The sequence below is a fragment of the Chelon labrosus genome, assembly GCF_963514085.1.
Source record: "Chelon labrosus genome assembly, chromosome: 4".
Lineage (NCBI taxonomy): Eukaryota > Metazoa > Chordata > Actinopteri > Mugiliformes > Mugilidae > Chelon > Chelon labrosus.
Window position 1 is genome coordinate 27328532 of NC_140340.1, and position 21181 is coordinate 27349712.

Sequence of the window (21181 nt, forward strand, 5' to 3'; positions counted from 1 at the left end):
TAGCTTAATAGTTCTACATTTTTGCCCGTTAACAACAAACATGTCAGAACACAAATTCCAGACTCTGAAATCTCTGCAGCGTCTGAGCTGATCGTCATGCTTTTTGAAGTTAAACATGAATGGCTACTTTTGCAGAATGTTTTACATGAATAACTCTCTACTTATGGATCACGTTGATAAGTGTAAGCCTTTTTATTTTTATCGATTAATTCATTGTACGCATAGGGCATGGAGAGTATATATGGAAATGGAGCGGGTGCACCAGTGAGATCACACATCTACAGTAGCTACCTTGAGCCATTGTCCAGTTTGAAAGGACCAAGAGAGGAATCAACCTTGATTCATAGAACGGTTTATTTAGTGAAGCAGCAGATGTAACTGAGAAACAATTGTAAAATGGTAGCAAAAGAATTTCATGTAAACTCTAAATTGTGCAAACACACTTATTAAAAATAAGAGCCTTTTCAAGGCTACTTGGTTACTTGAAGTAACGCATAACATCAAATATCTGACTTCCTTTACATAGTCATCATGCAATCATTTAGAGATCAGAGCAGACAAAAGAGAATACTGATATGCAGTCCTCATCTGTCAGGATTCTTCCTTCTCAGCTGCCTCAGCTTTGGCTCTTTCCAGTTTGCCATTTTCTCCTTGGTAGTAGTCGGATTCGATCCAGCCAGGGATCTGGGAGAGCTTGACATAGACTTCCCCGTTAGTCTCTGTGACTGCGTGGGTCCGCTGCTTCACACCTTTGGAGTACCATCTGGGCACAGGTGGTTTTACCCTGGGATTGGTGGCCTTGTACAAACACTCCCCTTCGGCTAAAGAGATCTTGTACTTGTGCTTCGGACAAATTATGCACAGCTTGCCGTTTATGTCCTGTGTGTGTGGAAAGAAAGCAGGTAAACAACCTTGTGTGGGATAGGTCATTCGGGCCATTTGGCACTATGATAACAACATGAATTCATTGCAAGTTTGACATCATTATTACAGCATCAGGTGCCTTTACATTGTTCAGCTTGGCTCCTTTCCTCTGGGTCAGACAAAGACACAACATCTAATCTCTTAAATTAAATGTAAACCTTACCTCAATGTCTCCATTCTGCAGCATTCCCCCAGCATCTGTTGGGAGAATAGAGGATCACTGTATTGCAGAATAAGCAAACAGTTTATAGCACAGTAACCTTTTGCTGACTGGACACACTTTCTAGGTAATATATGCTAAAATGTGCAATGGATAATATAGTGAGTATGCTCAGCGTTAAATTCCCCCTCAAATGTTTTATCTTTAAAATATTTTTGAATTGGTTCAGTGAAAGGAGGCATTTATCAGCAACTGTTTCGATCTCAGTTATAATGCTGGATATAGTGGCTTGTAATGTAGCTATCAGATTTGAAAATGAAGCATTATAATCTCTCATAAATAGCAGCTGTTCTGTAATGAAGGCTGTACTCACGGTAACAGTACGAGTCTAAGGCGTAGAAGACTCCCTGATGATAGATAATCAGTACATCCCGACCCTCTACGGTTCTGAAAGAACGCTTCGCTTCAATCAGTTCCTCTTTTTTGCCCACAAAATGAAGCCCTCCAGCAGGTGGCTCCTTCTCCTCCATGGCTGTGTGAAAAGCTGTTCAAAGGGCGAACAGGAAATGTCATAATATTTCAAACTGTTCAGAAACCAAGATTAAATATTTATTTGTGTAGCTTAACTTTTCTGCCATCGATGTGACATGTGCTGCTAAGTAACTGTGCAACATTTTAGGGAGAGAACCGCACACTAAAAAAGGGCGACTTTTGGATTTGTCACCGGGATTTTCGTGCTGGCACATCACGTCACAGTTGTCAGCTTAACTTAAGTCCACAACACCTCTAGGACATTAAAGTAAGAACATCTCTTGGCACTGATCAGGCCCACTCTGTAAACACTCAGATATACAGCATTAATCCCTAATATCTGCCTTGCCATCATGTAGGTGAACATATTCACCACAAAAAAATAAATAAATAAAACAATCCATGAAAACCACACCACATTGGCTATTTCTGACTTTTTGTGTGTTCCCCAATATGCAAAACAGTCAAGTGGCCAGTAATTGCAGCATACGGCCTACATGAAGTGACATGTGGGCCAGTGAAAATGGCATATATTTGCCTGTCATCATTAAACCCAAGCACTGTTTATCCAGGGGCTGCAATGCTACATCATCTCCATGTGTAATTTTATGTCAGGCAGCGTATACCAAGAATATCTGAATGCAAGTATGATTCATGTAAAGCAGAGTGGAATAATGAGCCTTTCAGTGCAGGGTAAGTAAGCACAGTCGTTGTAGCAACTGAAGTCACATGTCCTGAAGCCTGTGGCTAAAGAACAGACAGCTGATGTAAAGGAAGGTGCCACAGAATAATAATTTATGTCAGGAAAAAATATCTTCAAGTGAGTCTCTGATGACTAAAGACTCGATTTGTGTATTATTTTCTGAATGCCTGTCTCTATCTGTCTGTCTTTCTGTCTGTCTGCATGCCTCTGCCTACTGTATATATTTTAGGTCTCGCTCGAAAATAACAAAGCACATTTTACTCCATATTGGTTTTACCTTGAAACTCAGCAGCTGTGTCTCCTCTGTCAAGCTGAACAACTGTAGTACTGACAGCTCAGGGCTGCGTTGGAAGGAGGGCTCATCTCTATTATCTTCAGACACAGGCTGTCTTAGTTGGCCCTACCGACGCTATATGTTTCTTATCTGTCTCTGCAGGCACAACAGCTTTTTGATTGTAAAGAAACGTACATACTTATCATAAAGCCATTGATTAAGACGTTACTGAGTGATATTTATACATCGCAATTGATGTAGCTATTTAAATCCAGCTATATAATTAAGGCATTTTAATCTTAGCTGACCAGATCTGAATCCCAAAGTTCAAATATTGTTCCTACTGCTCTAATGTACTTGAGTATTTCTGTGTTATACTACGTTTCCCTTCAGATCCACTAGATTTAAGAGGGAAATATTGTTCCTTTTACTCCCCTGCTTTTATTTGGCAGCTAAAAACCTATTACACATTCTAACACTAATAACAATACCACTAGAGATCAAATAACCAATATAATGCTATTAAAATGGTAATATTAACGTTAATAAATTGTAAGATAATACCATATTTGACAGTCTGTCACATATTAATCATATTTTATTAGAATATAGACTAGAAATAAAAATTAACGCAGCCATGATGATGACTAAGTTTTGATTTTGTCAAGACTTAACAGGAGGAGGACCAAAACTGCCATGCTAAATAATAAATAAATATCTACATTTGTATGCAAGTAAATGCACTAAACATGATATTAAGAAGACAGGCATTGTTGAATTTATAAAATGTGTCATGAACTGATATTTCTGTCTTGCTTGTTTGTTTGTTTTTTACCTTCCAACTTACGTGTCTATTTGATTTGTCAGTTTCTTAAATGTTTTATGTATTTATTTGTTTTACACAAAGTTTATTTCTCTATTATTTTCCCTACGCATTCCCCTGTGGTTTATTTCCTCAATAATATTTTTGTGTCTTTCATTTGTTTTTATTTTATTCATTTTACTTAGGAAATTTTTATTTAGGAATTTTATTTAGGAAAATCCAGCAGCAGAAATGACAATTAATGTCACATTTCCCTGTATGTATTTTTAAAACTATTTTTTGTGCATTACGTTGTAAATCCATTTTTATTTATTTTTGGTTATAACAGTTTCTGTCCTCCATATCCCTTTGTTACACCCGGAACCCTTTGTGTCTGACTTCAAAGAGGGCCGGAGCCTTATGGCCGGAGCCATTTACCGGTGCACCGTTGATTTTCAGCCGGTGGGAAACAAACCTGCGTCCAATAAAATCTTTTCACTGCGAATAGATAGTAAGTTGCATACATTTGTGACAATGAGTGGCTGACTGCTCGCCAGTCCTGCTTTCTGTCAGCATTAGGGGTAATAACAGCAGCACGTCTGGTTATTTGTAAAATGTCTACAATGAAAACAGAAGTAGCTAGCTAACATGCTAGAAGCACGATTAAATCACTTTTACTACGGTGTTGTACAAACATTACATCAGACAGGAAAGTTCAACTGTATGTCATAGATAATATATGTAACAAACTGTCAAAGCAAATAGTTTTATTTGATATTCAAAGGTATAACGACACAAATTTAATACTGGTTGTATTTGTCGTAGTGACTAGTTAACAGCACAGAGCACACATCAGCTTCTTTTACGTGCTAAACCTTAAATAGTCCCATCTTTGCCGATTTTATGTAATTTTTTTATTTTATTTTTTGCTGTATGTGATTAATGAAACGTGGTATTCTGTACGTCTACACATCTACTTTAACTGAACAACTTTGTTTAATTCATGTGGACATATATAGTCATTTGTTATTTGCAGTATCTCTTATAGGCCACTTCATTAGGGACACTGGTTAAAATGATTGCAGTCTAATAAACTAGTCCTGGACTGAATCTTAGCTTCATGAACGTTATGTTATGTAACGTTTTAAATAACCGAGAGAGATGTTAATTCAACTGTGTTTTCATTTTGGAAGATGGGATTTGTAGTGCTATTAAACAGTATTGTACTGACACATGTTTCTATTATTTTGACAACCCCATTTTAGCCAGTGGATTATGCTACATAACAGAAACCACAGCACCACAAACTACATCCTCCAAAATGACCATGCAGTTGAATCGCCACCTTATGCTGTTTCACTGAACATTATAGCTGTCATGAAGGGGCATTTAGTGCAGGACTGGTATAATAGAATTAATCGTTTTCACTAGTGTACCTAATGAACTGTCTAGTGAGTGTGTGTCTAGCTACCATGTGCCATGTACTATGGCCTTGAACAACTTGTCATGTTTGGTTACTTTTTATTACTGCTGTTAAAATGACTGGCGTCTTATCTTTGTAAACAACAGACCTTAGTTTTGTTTGTTTGTGTGTGTCAAACAGGAAGATGGCGCTGAGAGCCTGTGGCTTAATAGTGTTTCGACGTCTTGCCAGCTGCATTCCCCCACCAGGCAACATTGAATATCTCCTTTTGCAGACGTCTTATGGAGAACACCACTGGACCCCACCCAAAGGTGTGTTAAAAAATTGCACATTTATCATTTGACAGAGTTAAGTTCTTCATCTAATATATTTACCATCAGGTCACGTGGACCCAGGGGAGGACGACCTCACCACAGCTCTGAGAGAGACCAAGGAGGAGGCTGGGCTCGGGGTGGAGCATCTGCAGGTGATGGATGGCTTCCTTCAGGAGCTGCGCTACGAGGTGCGAGGCAGACCCAAAGAGGTGCTCTACTGGCTGGCCGAGCTGAAAGACCCAGAGACAGCCGTGACTTTGTCTGATGAGCACCAGGACTACCGCTGGGCCCAGCTGGAGGAGGCCTGTGCTCTGGCTCAGTACAAAGACCTTCAGGACACACTGAGAGCAGCACACAGGCACTTAGGGGCTCAGTAGAACAAACAGTGATGTACCAGAATGTAGACTAGAAAAGGGGATGGTTAATGAAAGGAAGTAACTAGCTGGGACCCTACCTTCTTCTGGTAGAGCATTCATTGTAAAAAAAACAAAATGTCTAATTCATGTAACTCTTTCTGCTTTTGCAGTTTGTATTTGTTTAAATGTCTACTGCACAGTCTGATGTAAGGAGTGGGTGTCTGTCAAAACAAGCAGGATGGAAATGAATCAACCACCGAAGACTGGATTGATCTGGTACTGAACAAAAACATGACTGTCTGTATCACATGAGTCATGTGTAATGGGATTAAATACATAAATTATGTTGAATTTCGATGAAAATTAACTGAAATATGCACTCAAAATGAAGAATCGCCACAGTCACGGGACTGTGTTGAAGATGTTTTATCAGTCTGTAGTTTCAAACAAGTTTGGCCAAAAAAAAAAAGAAAATAAGATTTTTTTCCTGCACTGCCTCGTGATGCTTGCTCAGACCTACCATGTTCTTACACATTTTTCAAGTATGTAAAACAAAGATGCAGTGGAGTACTTGGTTAAAAATGACATAGATAACAAGCTAATAATAAAATGCTGCAATGTCTGCCACAGGGTGGGGACAAAAACAAGTTTTTGCATAGCTGCATGTTTATGTTTCCATAAGCTCAGAAACGCAATGCTGTAGCAGTGCATCATAAATGAGCTATGAGTTCAGCTCTAAGCATCAACATTAAATGAGATCAGCATTTCCATTTTCAAAGTAGTTGCTGTCCAGAAATTAAAAGGAAAGTAATGGATATAGTTTATTACATTAAAATAAAAGGTCTGAGCATTTAGATTGTTATTATGTAAAACATTAGGATAACCATATTTGTAATGAAACCTTTTGCAAATGGGGGTTATCATAGAATGTACTGTGGACTCCTGAAACATTATGGATTAATGGATTTGTTGTGTTGTCTTTCCACCGCTGTAGTTGAGAAAGCATCAGGACGAGAGCGGGGTCAGTTGAAACAGAACCGCAACTGTAATCTCACCTTTGCGCTCTGAGAATAAAGGATCAAAATCCAAAGTGATTGTTCCCTCACAAGCAGATTGTGAAATTCAAGTGGAACGCTAAACCTTGAGTGTCCTCTCTGGGCGCTGTTACACTACGATATGCAGGTACACGATACACTCAGGACATCGTGCCGCAGCCTCTGCTGAATGGATGAAATAAGAGTCATTATAAGAAACAAATGTGCTCTTTCAGCTCGTAAAGCAGAATGGAAGCACTTAGTTACCCTACATCAATTAACAGGAACGTTTCACTACGAAGACACATACAAGTGGAGGTCAGTGAAAGTTCCCAGAGTGACCTGTGTGTGTCATTTCAATTTCATGAGACACATTCCCCGTAAAGTGAAACTGTTGCACACGCAGAAAAAGCTGGGAGCGGTAGCTGATTTCACGCCTGCTAGAATGTACAAGAGTGATAAGGGATAACTAATAGTTTTGAATTTAAATTACCTTTATGGTCAAACATTTACTGTGCAATGTATTAATTTTATGTCACCTTATTATAGGGTATGAAATATCCTAATATCATCCTCACACTTCTGGATTTTAATTATGTGTAGTATTAATATATAATTTGTAAAAGATTGGGGTGAAGGTTATTTCATGTCAGCTACATGACTTTGGAGAAAAAAATAGATTTCTTTGGAAAAATGCAGCTCCAATGAAAACTGTTGCGCACAATGGATTATCCAGAGTGGCATGGACATTATATTTAGAAACGTGTTTCTGTAGAATTTTTAAATGTATTTTTTAAGATCCGGTGTTTGTGACGAACAACATTGCACTGGACTGACTGATACTGGTAGAGGCAGAAATTTCAGAGATAGAAATCAGCATCTGGATAAATTGAACCAAAACTATGTGCGTGGCTAAACACCCACAATCCATTAAGATAATAATGATATAATGCACAGGCCTGCAGCCGTAACCAGCAATCAGTGGCTCCAAATAAGCTTTTAGCGGGCTTCAATGACATACTGTTTTATTCTGAATGACTTTCCAACTTAACCACAACATTTCTGTCCATTTGCATATCACTCCTAACTTTTGTGTTCTCTGTTGTCCATGACACGTGGGCCTAGCGACAGATACCAAAGCTATAAACAAACCCAACAATGTTTTTTTTTTTTTTTTTTTTTTTAACAATAGAAACTTTATGAGTGACATTTGCATCCTCACAAACACAAAATGTTGAAGGGAAAAAAAAGAAAATCATCAATGAAACCAGCAAGGACAGCATTAACATAGATAGGTGCAGACACATTGTGGTAGCATAGCGGACAGGTCGGTCCGTTAAGTGTGTGACCACGCGAAGGCCTGGGGGGGGGACTAGGGTTGGGGGGGGGGGGGGGGGGGTCCAAAGTGTCGGCACACACACACACACAAAAAAAAAAACACTCTAGTGCACACACATGCTCACACGCTCACACAGAATAAATGAACTAAAATGATTTTCATTCAGTTGTTGTATGTAACAGTGCTTATGGAATAACATCCTAACGTCTTAGACTGCTGCCTCTTCATAGTGAATCATTTCTTAGGTTGAGTTTCTCTTTTTTAAATAGTAGTTCATGGCGCTCTTCACACAAAGGGTCTTCTTGACTTTTATCCAACCATCCTCATAGAAACAAGACATACCTTTCATTTAAGAAGTGGAGGATTCAAATTAAGAGCTTTATCATCACATTCCTATCAAAAGAGCTACACTAACCCTAAACACTGTTCTAACAAATCAATAATGTGGATTCGGATCGGGAAGCAAAAGCTTTAAAACAATTGTTTGACATTTTAGTGAATACGCTTATTTGTTTGCAGCTAACTTGGATGAGGACATTGGATTCAGCTGCTTTGGATTGGATTCAAATACGGAGCTACTGCTACAGCTTAACTTAGCACAAAGGTTTTGAAGCAGGGAAACAACTAGCCTGGTTCTTTCGAAAAGGACACTTTAAAGTCAAAATGTGGCTCAGCACATAAAACAGGCAAAAATCACTCGTTGTTGTTTTCACATTCAATTTTTTTTTTTTTTTTATCAAGCGGCAAACTCTAGGGCCAAAACAGGCGGTCCCACTGACCCACATGTTAAAATGCCTTGCTGAGGCCACATAATTCTGATCAGAGTCTGGTGACACGCCATTTTGATTATGTTATTATGGGGCATGTTTCCGCCGATGCAGAGAAAAAAACACCTCTGCACCCAACTGGATATTCCTGCGACCAATCTGAGTTATTTTGTTGTAAATGAATTCAGCGCTACGGTGCTCAGTTGACATGACTGACTACGGTGCTGTTACTCACCGCATAAAGCCTGCCCAAACGACTTAAGTGGATCCTAGCCGGAGCATAATCAGCTCCCAGTGGAGCCACTATGGACCAACTTTCCTCTGCAAAAATATTATGGGAGGGGGAAATTGACCTGGTTTCTAGACTTGTTTGTGGCCTCGTGCAAAAAAAATAAAAATAAATTTTGGTCACCAGAGCTAATTTCTCCGATCATGACAACTGTACATGGGGGTGATTTTTTTTTTATATCATTCACCTTTTTAAATTATATCAAGGCTTAAAGATATGCAAAAAATAAAATAAAAATAAGGAAGTGGCCGCTATGAGTGACAGGGGTGCTCTCACAGAGCATTGATCAGCTGGGTGTTAGGCAGACAGACACTGCCAAGATGGCAATGGCCAGTGCCACCCACTGTGAACTTTAAAACTGCTCCCTAGGAATCCCATGGCTGAAATCACAGAGGATTTAAGATAATCCTTTAATTCATCCCACAGCGGGGATGACTATACCTATACTATATACAGTCAATGTTTTTATGGGCATAATGTGTCAATTAGGGATCTTTAAAGGGTCTCGTAGGTGGATTTTGTTACTGCTGCCAAGCTATATGCTACCCTGTTTCCAGTCTTAATGTTCAAATAAGATAACCTGCTGCTGGCTGTAGTCCCATATTTAATGGACTGACATTCTGCTTTCAATTTTCTGACCTAACGCACCACCAGAAAGCATGGGTTTTCCCAAAAATGTTCAACTATTCCTTCAGCAGACATGTGAGATTGGTACTTTTCAGTGCTTACTACTGATCTTCTCCATACGGTGAGGGATGGATGGGCAAAAATGGGGACCACATCAAGAAAGGTTCAGAATCTCTGGCAACTATCCACCTCCTCTTGTGCCATAATATCAAATACATTAGGTCCAGTTCAGGAGTGGATGTCCTCTCCCCGTCCTCAACAAAAGTTCAGTCTGCCTGTGACCCTCCAAAGCTCAGGTCCAGGAGAAAATGGTTCACTCCTTTGGCTTCACATTAAAATCCAAAAATTATCTCACAAAGAGTTCTGTTCGAACAGCATCACTGTTCCACTACATGCATCCATTGCTCCGTAGTCTTTAAAATGAACATTTGTGGGGCTGTACTTGGTTTCCTTGGCATTGGATCCATCCATTGGAATCACAGGGGTGCCCAAGTGCTGTGTTTTGTTGAACAGGGCAACAGATTCATATAACACAGCTCAAAATGTGTTGTTTACTTGTTGCGGTACAAGTAATATTACTCACATTATGTCTTCTTAATACTCAGAGGGTGCTTTTTTTGTTGTTGTTGTTGTTTTTAAATCAGACAAATCCTTGGTCGATTCAGGCCTCTCAAAAGAACACTTGAGCACAGTGCCAACACGCTCAATGTTTTCTTAACTGGACAAAGTCCAAAGGGGTCATTTGGGCAAACTCACACGTGAGAGAAGTCTGCATCGATTCTTCCACAGAAACAGAAACAAGGAAAACCCTGACATCATAGCCGATGCAAATGCACACACTCGCGCACGCACACACACACAATGATAACAGGCCATCAGTGTCATAATTATTCAAATGCAAATGTGTATCTAAGCTGCATGTTGATTTTGTCCCTGTTAATAAACAGAATCTGGATGTGGTGTAGCACAGTAACAACGTCCAATTTTCACCAAGCTGCATTTAAGCACAAGTCACAGCGCAAAAACATTTTCAACATAATGAGAGCACTGCCTTGAGGGGGAAGTCCCTACAGATAGATTTTGATTTTCTTTACTTTAGTCCTGCCTATCAAAAAGAAAACAACTTAAAGGACATCAATCTGGACCAACAGCCATGTGCTATGCAGTAGGAGAGGAGACTATCAGAGCACGCTCGGCCCTTTAATAACACCCAGTAATAGAGAAATCAAGAAAAGGAAACAGAGGTGAGGAGCAGTTTGTGTCTTAAGATTCAGTTTTTTCTCTCTCAGCGAAAGTCTGTTGAGGCCCTGAGGTTTAAGAGGCAGACAGAGGTGCAGGAGGCGCCATGAGAGAAGGTTTTAACCTTCACCCCTTACCAAGTGACGCTGCTTTGAGGGGATCATGAGGGAGAAGATGTGACGGAAACTACTGGACGTGCACTCAAGCTGTCTGAGCCAAGAGTGTGCAGTCACGGCAGAGCCTGTGCTTGCAAGTTTAAGTTGATTGCATCAAAGTAGAACAGACAGGCATGAGGGACCGACATATTCTGCCATAGGACACGCGACAACGACAGGACAAGCTGGCCAGCTCATCGACTGGATAATGAGCCAAACAAGTGTGCACTAGCCAGGCTGTCTGGGCTATCCTGGAAAAAACAAGGGACGAGTGAGGGAGGACAGAGTGTCAACCAACCAACAGACAGAACAACAGCAACGAGGAAAGACACACTGGATAGCGCCAAGCTTTCTTCCAACACCAAACAATCTGACATGGGCCAGCCAGACAAAGAGCTGACCAACTACAGCGGGGTTCAAGAGGCCACCACGAGGACTATTTGTTTTCATCATTTATCAAAACCAAGATGTTTTTGATGGTTTTTAAATTAAAAAAATACATGATTCAGAACTGATACAAGTATAGTCTTATCTTTGGGTAGTGCACATCAGTAAAAGAAATAATGTACATTTTAAAACACATAAGCTCAGACAACTTGTTATTTATTATGCTCATTGTAGAGCAATGCTTTGAATGTTTCTATCCCTTCTAGTCATGCCTCAACATCAGAACCAGTACTATTGGAAGAATTTGTATAACTATTTGGAGCCACATTGTTTTCTTGAGGGCTGCAAATTATAGGTTGGTTAGATTAAAACCAAGCTGTTGTTGACATCCAAACCAGTACCATCTAAATACCAAAGCATAAAAGCACAAATATCACCGTAAGACAAAAGTGGGGCTTCATACCAGATATAAAGCCTACTCTGGCTGTAGCAGTTAAAAAAAAAAAAAAAAAAAAACGACTAATTTAACAAATCTAACGGCTTAGCATGGACTGAGCAATACTGACGTGTCAGTGCTGAAGACTCAAGCCACAAAAATGGTTAACTTCTGAGCTGCAACAAAACAACTTGCAGTGCTATACGCAAGGAATTTGTTGCGTGAGAGAGTAACAGGAAATAAAAAAAACAAACAACAGAGCCCAAGTGATATAAATATTCAAGCATGGGGACATTTCCTTTGTCGGAAGTCTGTAACTTGTACATGATTAATTGCATGTAGACCACGGCAGTGTGATACTGCTCTAGTCTTCAGAAGCATTTCCGGTTTAACTCACTGCAGGAGAGGATGGATTCGTGAAATGTAACTTAAAGGACCAGTGTGTAGGATTTAGTGGTATTCATACGTTGTTTTCATTAGCGGATAATTGTTGCGTTTTCGTGGGCTTAGAAAGAGCCTTGCATATCTACACAGGGAGCAGGTCCTATTCCACACAGCCTGTGACATTGTTCGGCCATGTTTCTACAGGAGCTCAGAATGTACAACCCAAACACTACAACAATTCTCTACAAAACATTTGCTGTTTTACACAGAACCATGCCTACATAAAATGTCTATATGTGTATCTAAAATGACCTAATCACTATAAATATTACTTCATGTGGTTGTACACAATGCCAAAAATTTGGAGCATGTTGCTGGCATTTGACAGGTTCTCCATCATGCTTAAAAAAGAAGAATTGATGAAGGGATATTCAGTTCCATCCTCAATAATTAAATCAGGGGTACCAGACAGTCACTGATTTGTTGGAAGCCCTGGTCTCGTTTCCCTGCAACAATACAGTCCCATCTGGTATGATGGCAAACGGCGACGTTTTAAGCGTGTTCTTTATGCCCAGTCTAAACCGCAATTCAATTTTCATCACATTCATCTGACAACATATCAGCTCAAACCTACTTTTCAGTTCACAGACATTGGCCAGCCGAGTCAGAATGAGTCGCGAACCTTTACGTTTCTTAAAAGCTTCAACTCCATACCTGTCATTTAGAACTGAAGAAAACACTTGGATGAGTGATGAAACTATTTCTAGGAAGCACAACATGTGAAGCTGCCTTTGTTTCAGCTTTGTGTTTTTGGTAAGTACGCACCAGCTGCCTTTGAATGCAGATACTTTAACTGTAGACTTAAAGACAGTGTAACAATCTAAGGCTGTAACACAGGTAAAAGAGTTTCGCTATCCCCTCCTTGTCAGAGTGCCGCTAGTCTCGACTTTTTGTTTTAAAGAAATTTCTGTAGTGGCTCAAAAACCCTGACCAGTAGGCTCCCCCTTGTGATGAGGGGGAGGTGCAGCCAGACTAAGATAGGCTCAGTGCAATTACCACACAAATAGCATATAATGTTCCATTTATTTTTGCCAATTCATGCATTTTTCTCACGGCTCAGTACGAGTCAACAGGCTGGTGATTGGGACCTCCGACCCAAATCCTATACACTGGTCCTTTAATGTCAACAATGCTCTCAGGGCACTCTCAAAGAGTGCCAAACAGTTATACACCCTCAAACTCTGCAAAACATTTGATGCGGGACAGAGTGCAAGCTGTAATTAAGGCAAACGGTGGAATCCCCAAATTCTGACAAACCTTTGCTGAAAAGTTATGTAACATCTGAGAACTATTATTTGACCAAACACTTGTATTAGTTTAATAAATGATGAAATGTTTTTGGCAGTAGACTTTTGACCCCACTGTATGTGCATACACAGGCACACACACACACACACACACACACACACACACCCACACCCACACACACACACACACACACAATCTCAACAGACACGGAAAAAAGAGGGAGAGTAGTGGGGGAGTTGGCAGGGAGGAGTCATCATCCAGACTATCACGAATCTTCATTGCCAGAGTCATCCTGGTTGTCGTAACGTCTGGTGGACATCCCGTCATCCTCCAAAGCGCTGATCCCCCCGGCTTCACCTACAGACTCCATCTCGCTCTCATCGTCCTCCTCGTCCTCCTCCTCCATGTCGTCGTCGTAGAGGTCGTCGTAGAGAAGGTCTGAACTGCTGTCCTGAGAGGGAACCCTGGTCTGGACGCAGTACTCTGCCAACGTGGTCGGCACCTTGACGCCATCACGCTCAGCCTCCGCTGCTGTTGACATCACCTGCTTCCTGTGGATGGATACGTTTAAGTCTGTGTTTAAGTATGTTATTGTCCTGATGGTATTAAAGTCACCGCAGTGTACAACTGTACGTACACGCACAAAATACTCATCTTGTGCATTACCTGATAATCTCTGCATACTCCTTATCTTTGCCTTTGCTGTCCCTCCATTTACGAAACATGACAGAGGCATCCACATTGGCAGGCGAGAAGGTGTTGGGCTCATTGAGCAGAGAGATCACACTGAGCAGGATGGTCCTGATCATGAAACAACAGCACAGAAAGTGAGGACACTTCAGATCAGATCCTGTCGTCAAACGACAGAAAAGCTACACGCTGGTAATGTGAAACTTCGTAAGCTTGTTTCACCTGACCCGCTCAAATTCTCAAACACAGTTCAGACTCAGCGCATTACCCCAACACTGTGTATCCTGCTCACATGCAAAATTTAGAAGGAATTCAAGAAGATACTAGCATGGCTGGAGTGGTTTTAAAACATGAGTCTGGTAACCTGCCATTTGGATATCATTATGGGTGTATTTCACGTGATTAGATGCAACAACCAATCGCAGCCATTCTGTTGTAAACAAAAGCAACTCCACAGCGCTCAGATGACACGTATGAATATGCTGCTGTTACTCTTCTGTCCATCACCGCCCAAATGATTTGACTGGCCTGGCAGACCTTAGCTGGAGCATACTCAATTCTCAACAGAGCAACTCTAGACCAACTTTCTACCACAAAGACCAGGCTAGAAAAGGAGCATCTTCTACTTTAAATGTAACACAGTACAAAAAAAACAGGAACAGTTAACTGTTATATACTATTTCTGATTTGCATTTTTCAATACCGCTTACTATAGGCAGCATGTACATCACATAACCATATTTTGATTGTTAAATGTATTCATTTTGCAGACAAGCAGAGACAGGTATTCAATGAGTACACCACAGGTTTAGCAGCAATACTTCACCTCACTCCACATATTCTTCTTCATTGTCTTGACTTATCACCTGCATTACACACAATCCAACTGAACCACACACAGTTAGATATCTGGGCGTATAGCTACTGTAGCTATTGCTACCTTCAATAAGTGAGGAGAAGGTGGCTAAAAACCTCTCTTCTTTCTCACTCCACAACATTAGAGTTTTTCCATGTTCGTACTTGTCGGATTCAACCCCAGCTAGCACTGCCAAATTCCAGATCAAATGCTTTTTTTCAGGCTTGTAGTAGTGTGTACTCTGCTTGAATGACTGTCCAAAAAGACAACTCTGACTGAATGTGAATGCAGACGCAGATGTTGGCCGTTTATCATGTATTCTTGTCTGTATTCGTGTTCTTGTGGACTTGTGAAACTTGGTTCAACTAGGTATCACAGACTATATTTCATGGGCGTCATGAAGTACACCACTGTTAAAATTACAGAATGGCTACAGTGTGTCCTCCCATGTGTATTTCTGTTGAACTTGTCAAATCCAATCTACCAGATAAAGAGGCCCGAAGTTTGCGTACTTGCCATTTACACCGATTGTGTTTAGAAATTACCTGACGTTCTGAGTGGGGTTCCACCGTTCAGAAGGCAGCTCCCCGCTCTGAGGGTCATCAACAGGGGGGTGCAGGATGGAGATGCACACATCTCCGTTCTGGTGCGAGACCAAAAAAGACAGAATAACATCAGTAAACATCGTAAAGGTGTCTCTTAGCAATGACTAAATGACTAATGTGTCAATTTCAATAACTATATCAACTCCTAACAGAATATCAGCAAAGTTGACAAAAACAAAACGTCTTACCTCATAGATGTTAGGGTGCCACATCTTTGTGAGGAAGCGAAAGGTTGGTGGCGAGTACGGGTAGTCAACTGGGAACTTGATGTGAGCCTAGAAGAGCAAACAGAGGTTCATAGCCAATACAGTCCATTGACAGCCAAGTCTGACCCCCATTTTAGTAGGTTTATGTGTGGGAGGTGTCTCAGTTTGGGAAGGAGAGACAAGTAGCATTTAGGAGGAGATGCAAGTAGCTCCGTTTGCTTCCTTCAAATATATAGGAACATGAACTTTTAAGCTGCATTACAGTAGATCCTGATAAGTATCAAGACCAACGCAATATTACAAGCTGGATTCTGTTCAATGTTCAAGTCAAACTGCATTTAAAATAATGCACGCAACAAAATACACAATCTTACATTCAGTCACACATACACACTATGAGGCAGCTGACATCATGTTCATAATTTCAAATTTGTTTCAAAAGTGCTGCGTGTTAGGTGAGATAATGTTAAGGTCTTCTAGTCCTGTGTTTTCTTTCCAAAGTTTTGTGCAATTATCTAAAGGCTTGGGGGCTTGGGTGTGTGTGTGTGTGTGTGTAACACCACCCCAGCTCCCACTCAACTGCTTGCCAGTCAGATAGGACTATCACTACCCCACAGCTAGTACACTACTGCAGCTGTGGGACATGAAAAACGCCGATGTCATGTTATACTGGTGGGAGCCTCAAAATTGTATTTATTTTGAGGTGCAAAAGTAAGCACAGATGAATAAAAGTTATAACGCATACTATCTGGTTGCAAAGCCTTTTGATGCAGTGACTGCATCAAGTCAGAGACAAAAAAAACTTTATGTTCTTCTTTCCTAGCCTTCAAACTAGCTTCATTCAGCTGTGGCTTGCTAGAGAGGACCACTCTTGTCAGTCTCCTTTTCAGGAGATATAATGCTACGTGGCGACAGTCTTAGCAAGTCGAACACCTTCCAGTTTCCATCGCTGACAAAAGTTGCTGTAGGATGAAGGTGAGGCCAATGAGAATTACTTTGTACATCAACAAACAAAATGTGCGCGTACACTTTTGAATTCATCCTGCTGCTGCCGTCATCCGTTTCCATCATCAATGAAAATGAGTGGGCCGCTTCCAGGTGAACAAGCCCATGTTATGGCATGAACTCCTCTGTGCGTCATGGGCATTTCCTGTCTTTCTCTCCATCACTTAGGTCTCATCTGCCTATTAAGGTTTGCTCCAGAAGGTTTTTGTATATTTTTTTGGCGCGTTCTAGTCAAGCTTTTCAATTCTTGCTCCACATACAGAATGCATCTTGCAGTTCAGCCTGTTAATTAACATACTATGCTACACTTGAAAGTGGAGGCACTCATCACAACACAGCCACTTCTGTGAAACAATAAAATGCATGTGTATATGAAGACCATTAAATTAAAGCTGCCAACTGCTACAATTATTTCACACGTCACCTTTTGATTTAAAATCCAAACACCTTATGTCAATGGAAAAACATTGCCAAAGCATCTTGTCCCTGTCTGCAATACATAACAATGCATGGTATGTTGTTTACCCCACAGCTTCACAGGAGCCACACAGGGCTCGACAGCAGAAACACAGTTACACAGCCAGTCGATTCCACCTAGTTTTCATAGTGCTCACACTAAAGTATAAGAGACAAGCATTCCTCTCTGTTATATCGAACTCTACAACTCATTTATTAATGTAATTATGTGGGTGTCAGTGGTTCAGGGCTAAAGTACCAGTTGCCTTAAAGTAATAAGATGCTGCACTTGAAAGTGTTGGCAGGCAATGTGTATGTATCTCTTTTTAGGACATGCAGGTTAGGTAGAATGGGAATCTGAAAATACCAATAAATGAGTCTGTTAGTCATACAATAGATTGAAAATCTGCCCAGAGTGAACTCTAACTCACTAGAAGAGAGCGAGGTGCCCCTTCTTTTCTCTCTTTTTTTTTTTTTTTTTTTTTTTTTTTTTACAGAGGTTTCTCATATTTTTCTATGTGTGTGTAGTATCAGACCCCTGAAATATTGTAATTAAAGGTCAGATAAATTTATCTAATTTTACTATGACCTGACAATAAATAACACTGTAAAAGCAAAGCACAACCAAATCAATGATAGCTAACTACAGCAATAACTGCTATGTTTTTCCTGTCATCACAGGGCACAGCATCACCACTTTCAGATGGTGCTGTGTCCTGTGATGACCCTATTTGAAAGAGGGTTCTCACTGCACTGCATTTTTTAAAAAAGCCTGTACAAGTAAGTAATAAGTAACATAAAAGTTTGGAAGGCAGAAGGATCTGATTGTGCCCGTCTCTGTTAGTTTCTCTGTGGTGCCATTTATATCAGTCTTGTGGCTAAAAATAGCTATCTGATGCACAGCCGTGTTACAGAGAGGAGGGTGAAGGCTGGGCAAGGAGAATGGAGGGTCAGGGGGACGTGACGGAAATTTAATAAAATGTAGAAATGGCTGCCTAGAATTTTTTTAGACCAGATGTGGACCAGTCGAGGCATTGCAGAAAGGGCTACTAGGTCTTTAAATGGAGGGAAGAACGTCTTGGTTTTCAAAGTTGCATCACTCTCCTATATATCTTGCTTAAGATGAATATTGCTTAGGTCTCCCTTGTGCCTCCAAAACAGTTCAGATTCATCAGAGAATGGACATGGGCCTTCTGAGGGTGTCTGGTAGTGTCTGGCAACTGAATGTTGTTAGTGGGGACCTTTGGGTCCTATGTGGAAGGGGCCTCTGTGGATTGATCAGTTTGGGATCTAGGGAATTTGGAGGCCAGGTCAACACCTTGTGCTGTTTTTCAAGTTTTTTTAGGTGTTCCTAAAGCGTTTTTGTGTGTGTGCCTGTGTCAGGCTGCATCCTGCTGGGGATGGCTGCTGCCATCGAGGAGTGTCATTGCTATGGGGTGGGGGTGTCTGCTCTGGTCTAACAAGCCACACCTGTCTAAGTAACATCCACATGAACGCCAAAGTTTCCCAGCAGAACATAGCAATGTTACAAGATGGTCAATGTTATTTACTTCTCCTGTTAGTAGTCATAATTGTATGCCTGATCAGTGTACACTGTACAATATATGTATATATACTGTATAATCTTCTACTACTGAGTCTATAATGGCTTCATGAATGTTATACATGAAGTATACATGATGTCCTGGTTTAACTTTTCTGAATACAAAGACTGGAAGGGTTTGTCTCACCTTAAAGTAGCCTCCCTCATACAGGGTGTTTGGGGGCCCGAAGATGGCCACTTCCCAGTTGTAAAGGTCAGACTCCTCCACCAGAGTGATGCGGAAACCTTCCACTGGCTGCTCCTGCAGGGACTTCAGCTCCATCATCAGGGCCTTCTGGGAACTTGGGGTTGCCTGGTGGGCCATGTCAATTCCACTTCTGACACCAGTGAGAGATTAAAAAAAAAAAAAAAAAACAACAACAAAAAAAAAAACGGACAGAAATATAATGAGCTTCATGTAACTGCCAGGATTCTGCTTACATTTAAATGTATTTGACTTTACAGCCAACACCTCCAATATTTAGCTTTGTTTGTGTTGACATTAGACTTTGAAGAAAACGCTAGGGGGAAAAAAAATAAATAGAAAACGTGATTAGATAACAGCCCTGAACGCCACAGAAAGAATTCAAACACAAACAGGATATGTGGCCTGTCAAGCTAGCTTAACTGTGGTTTAGTTCGCAGGCCCTTTATGGGCAAAACGCAAAGTTAACAAAAAAGTGTTTACCTCCGTCTCCTTGCACTGTAATGTGTTTTCGTTTCGTTACAGCTGAAACCTGGAAGGTAAACTCATTGGTTGTCCATGCTAACGTGGCTATGCCTTGATAAAGAGACAGTGACAAGAGCAGTGGATTTTCTGCTAGAGCCTATGGCTGGTCCTCGTGTTGTGTTTCCGAAATTCTTTGTGTGCCAGTGTTGACAGTTGACATGGAGCAAGTATCAGTGTAAGTCACGGTCTCCTGCGGATCATTCTTGGGCTCAAAGGAAGAATTTCGCTCTCCCTGACATCTCTTCGTGCTGCTGGTTCGGTTCGGACAGGCGCTCAGCTGATCCCTGCTTGTTTATATTTGTTTATCTGCTCTCTGGCTGTCTCAACTTCTCCACACGTCAGCTAAACCCCTACCGAGCAACTTCGTTCAAAAGGAGCTGATTTCCTGCTCTCTACCGTCCCCTCCAGCTCAGTTGCAGTGTGAAAGGCAGAGAAATTCGAGGCTATGGTCGCGAAAACGACAGTAAGTGAGAGGTCTACACTAGCGAAATACACTGGATTTAATCGATTTTTATTTTCCTCCCATCGATGCTTCCGGCTATCATTGCGCGTGTCTGCGGAACGTAAAGAGCGTACGGATTGACGTAACGTGCGCGTACCCGCGACTGAAAAAAAATATATACTTCATGCCTGTGGACACTTCCCATTCCGTGTACTCGCTTGCCAAAACATTAGGTACACTAGTGAAAACGAGTTCATTCTACTAAAACAGTCCAATACCAAATCTTCCTTCGTGGCTTCTAATGTTCAGGTTACGCTGAAAAGTAATAATCCATCTGTATGATCATTTTGGAGGATGTACTTTGTGTTGCTGTGAATGCTGTGCTATGAACTGAATTAAATACTAAAGTGTTTCTGTAATTTAACCTAGCCCACTTACTAAAATGGGTTTGTCAAAAATAATAGAAACATTATTGGTACAATTCAGTTCAATTCAATTTTATTTATATAGCGTCAGTAACAATACAAATCGTCTCAAGACGCTTTACAAAACCCGGCCTGAGACCCCCAGAGCAAGCCTGAAGGCGACGGTGGCCAGGAAAAACTCATTTTTAACAGGAAGAAACCTTGAGCAGAACCCAGCTCATATGGGGGGACCCATCTGCCTAAGGCCAGCCGGGTACAGACAGAAGAAAGAGAGAAGAGAACAGCAAGATAAACATACATCTGTCATAGATACACATATCTGACTAAAGCGTAATCTTATGATACAAACTGATGATGTTACATGACAGTTTGAAAATGTAAGAGGAATCATAGGCAGGTTGGAAAACTGTTCATTCAGGTAGGAGTGGATAACTGCAGGAGACAATGAAGACTGGGCAGGCTGATGAGACCACAAAACAATACAATACAACACAATACAATTTAACAGCATTACAAACCACAGCCTTCAAAATGAAAACACAGCTGAGTCAACTTCATGAAGGACTGTCCTATTAGAAGTCTTTTGTTTTCACTATCTAATGAACTGGTAGTGTATTTCAATTAACATCACAGTTGTGTGACTTTTTATTTTATGTTAATCTAGACCAGGGATGCTCACACCTTTTTGGCTTGCAAACGACTTTTACTCTGACCAAGTCAAAATGATCTACC

General features: G+C 40.8%; 3 protein-coding genes across 3 annotated transcripts; 1 reads left to right on the forward strand and 2 right to left on the reverse strand.

The window, feature by feature from the left end:
• Positions 1-340: 340 nt before the first annotated feature.
• Positions 341-2626, reverse strand: rfesd (Rieske (Fe-S) domain containing). Its single transcript, XM_084543863.1, has 4 exons — positions 2596-2626; positions 1458-1628; positions 1088-1122; positions 341-879 (listed from the first exon to the last, which is right to left on the reverse strand). The coding sequence occupies exons 2-4, from the start codon at positions 1612-1614 to the stop codon at positions 592-594; spliced, it is 480 nt and encodes a 159-aa protein (XP_084399989.1). The 5' UTR covers positions 1615-1628; positions 2596-2626; the 3' UTR covers positions 341-591.
• Positions 2627-3832: 1206 nt separating this feature from the next.
• Positions 3833-11877, forward strand: nudt2 (nudix (nucleoside diphosphate linked moiety X)-type motif 2). Its single transcript, XM_084543472.1, has 3 exons — positions 3833-3905; positions 4998-5128; positions 5198-11877. Exons 2-3 carry the CDS (start codon positions 5002-5004, stop codon positions 5506-5508), a joined length of 438 nt encoding a protein of 145 aa, XP_084399598.1. The 5' UTR covers positions 3833-3905; positions 4998-5001; the 3' UTR covers positions 5509-11877.
• Positions 11878-12007: 130 nt separating this feature from the next.
• On the reverse strand, positions 12008-20105 carry ube2r2 (ubiquitin-conjugating enzyme E2R 2). The gene is made up of 6 exons (XM_084543471.1): positions 19541-20105; positions 19001-19190; positions 15792-15878; positions 15544-15641; positions 14119-14253; positions 12008-14003 (listed from the first exon to the last, which is right to left on the reverse strand). The coding sequence occupies exons 2-6, from the start codon at positions 19175-19177 to the stop codon at positions 13718-13720; spliced, it is 783 nt and encodes a 260-aa protein (XP_084399597.1). The 5' UTR covers positions 19178-19190; positions 19541-20105; the 3' UTR covers positions 12008-13717.
• Between the last annotated feature and the right edge of the window lie 1076 nt (positions 20106-21181).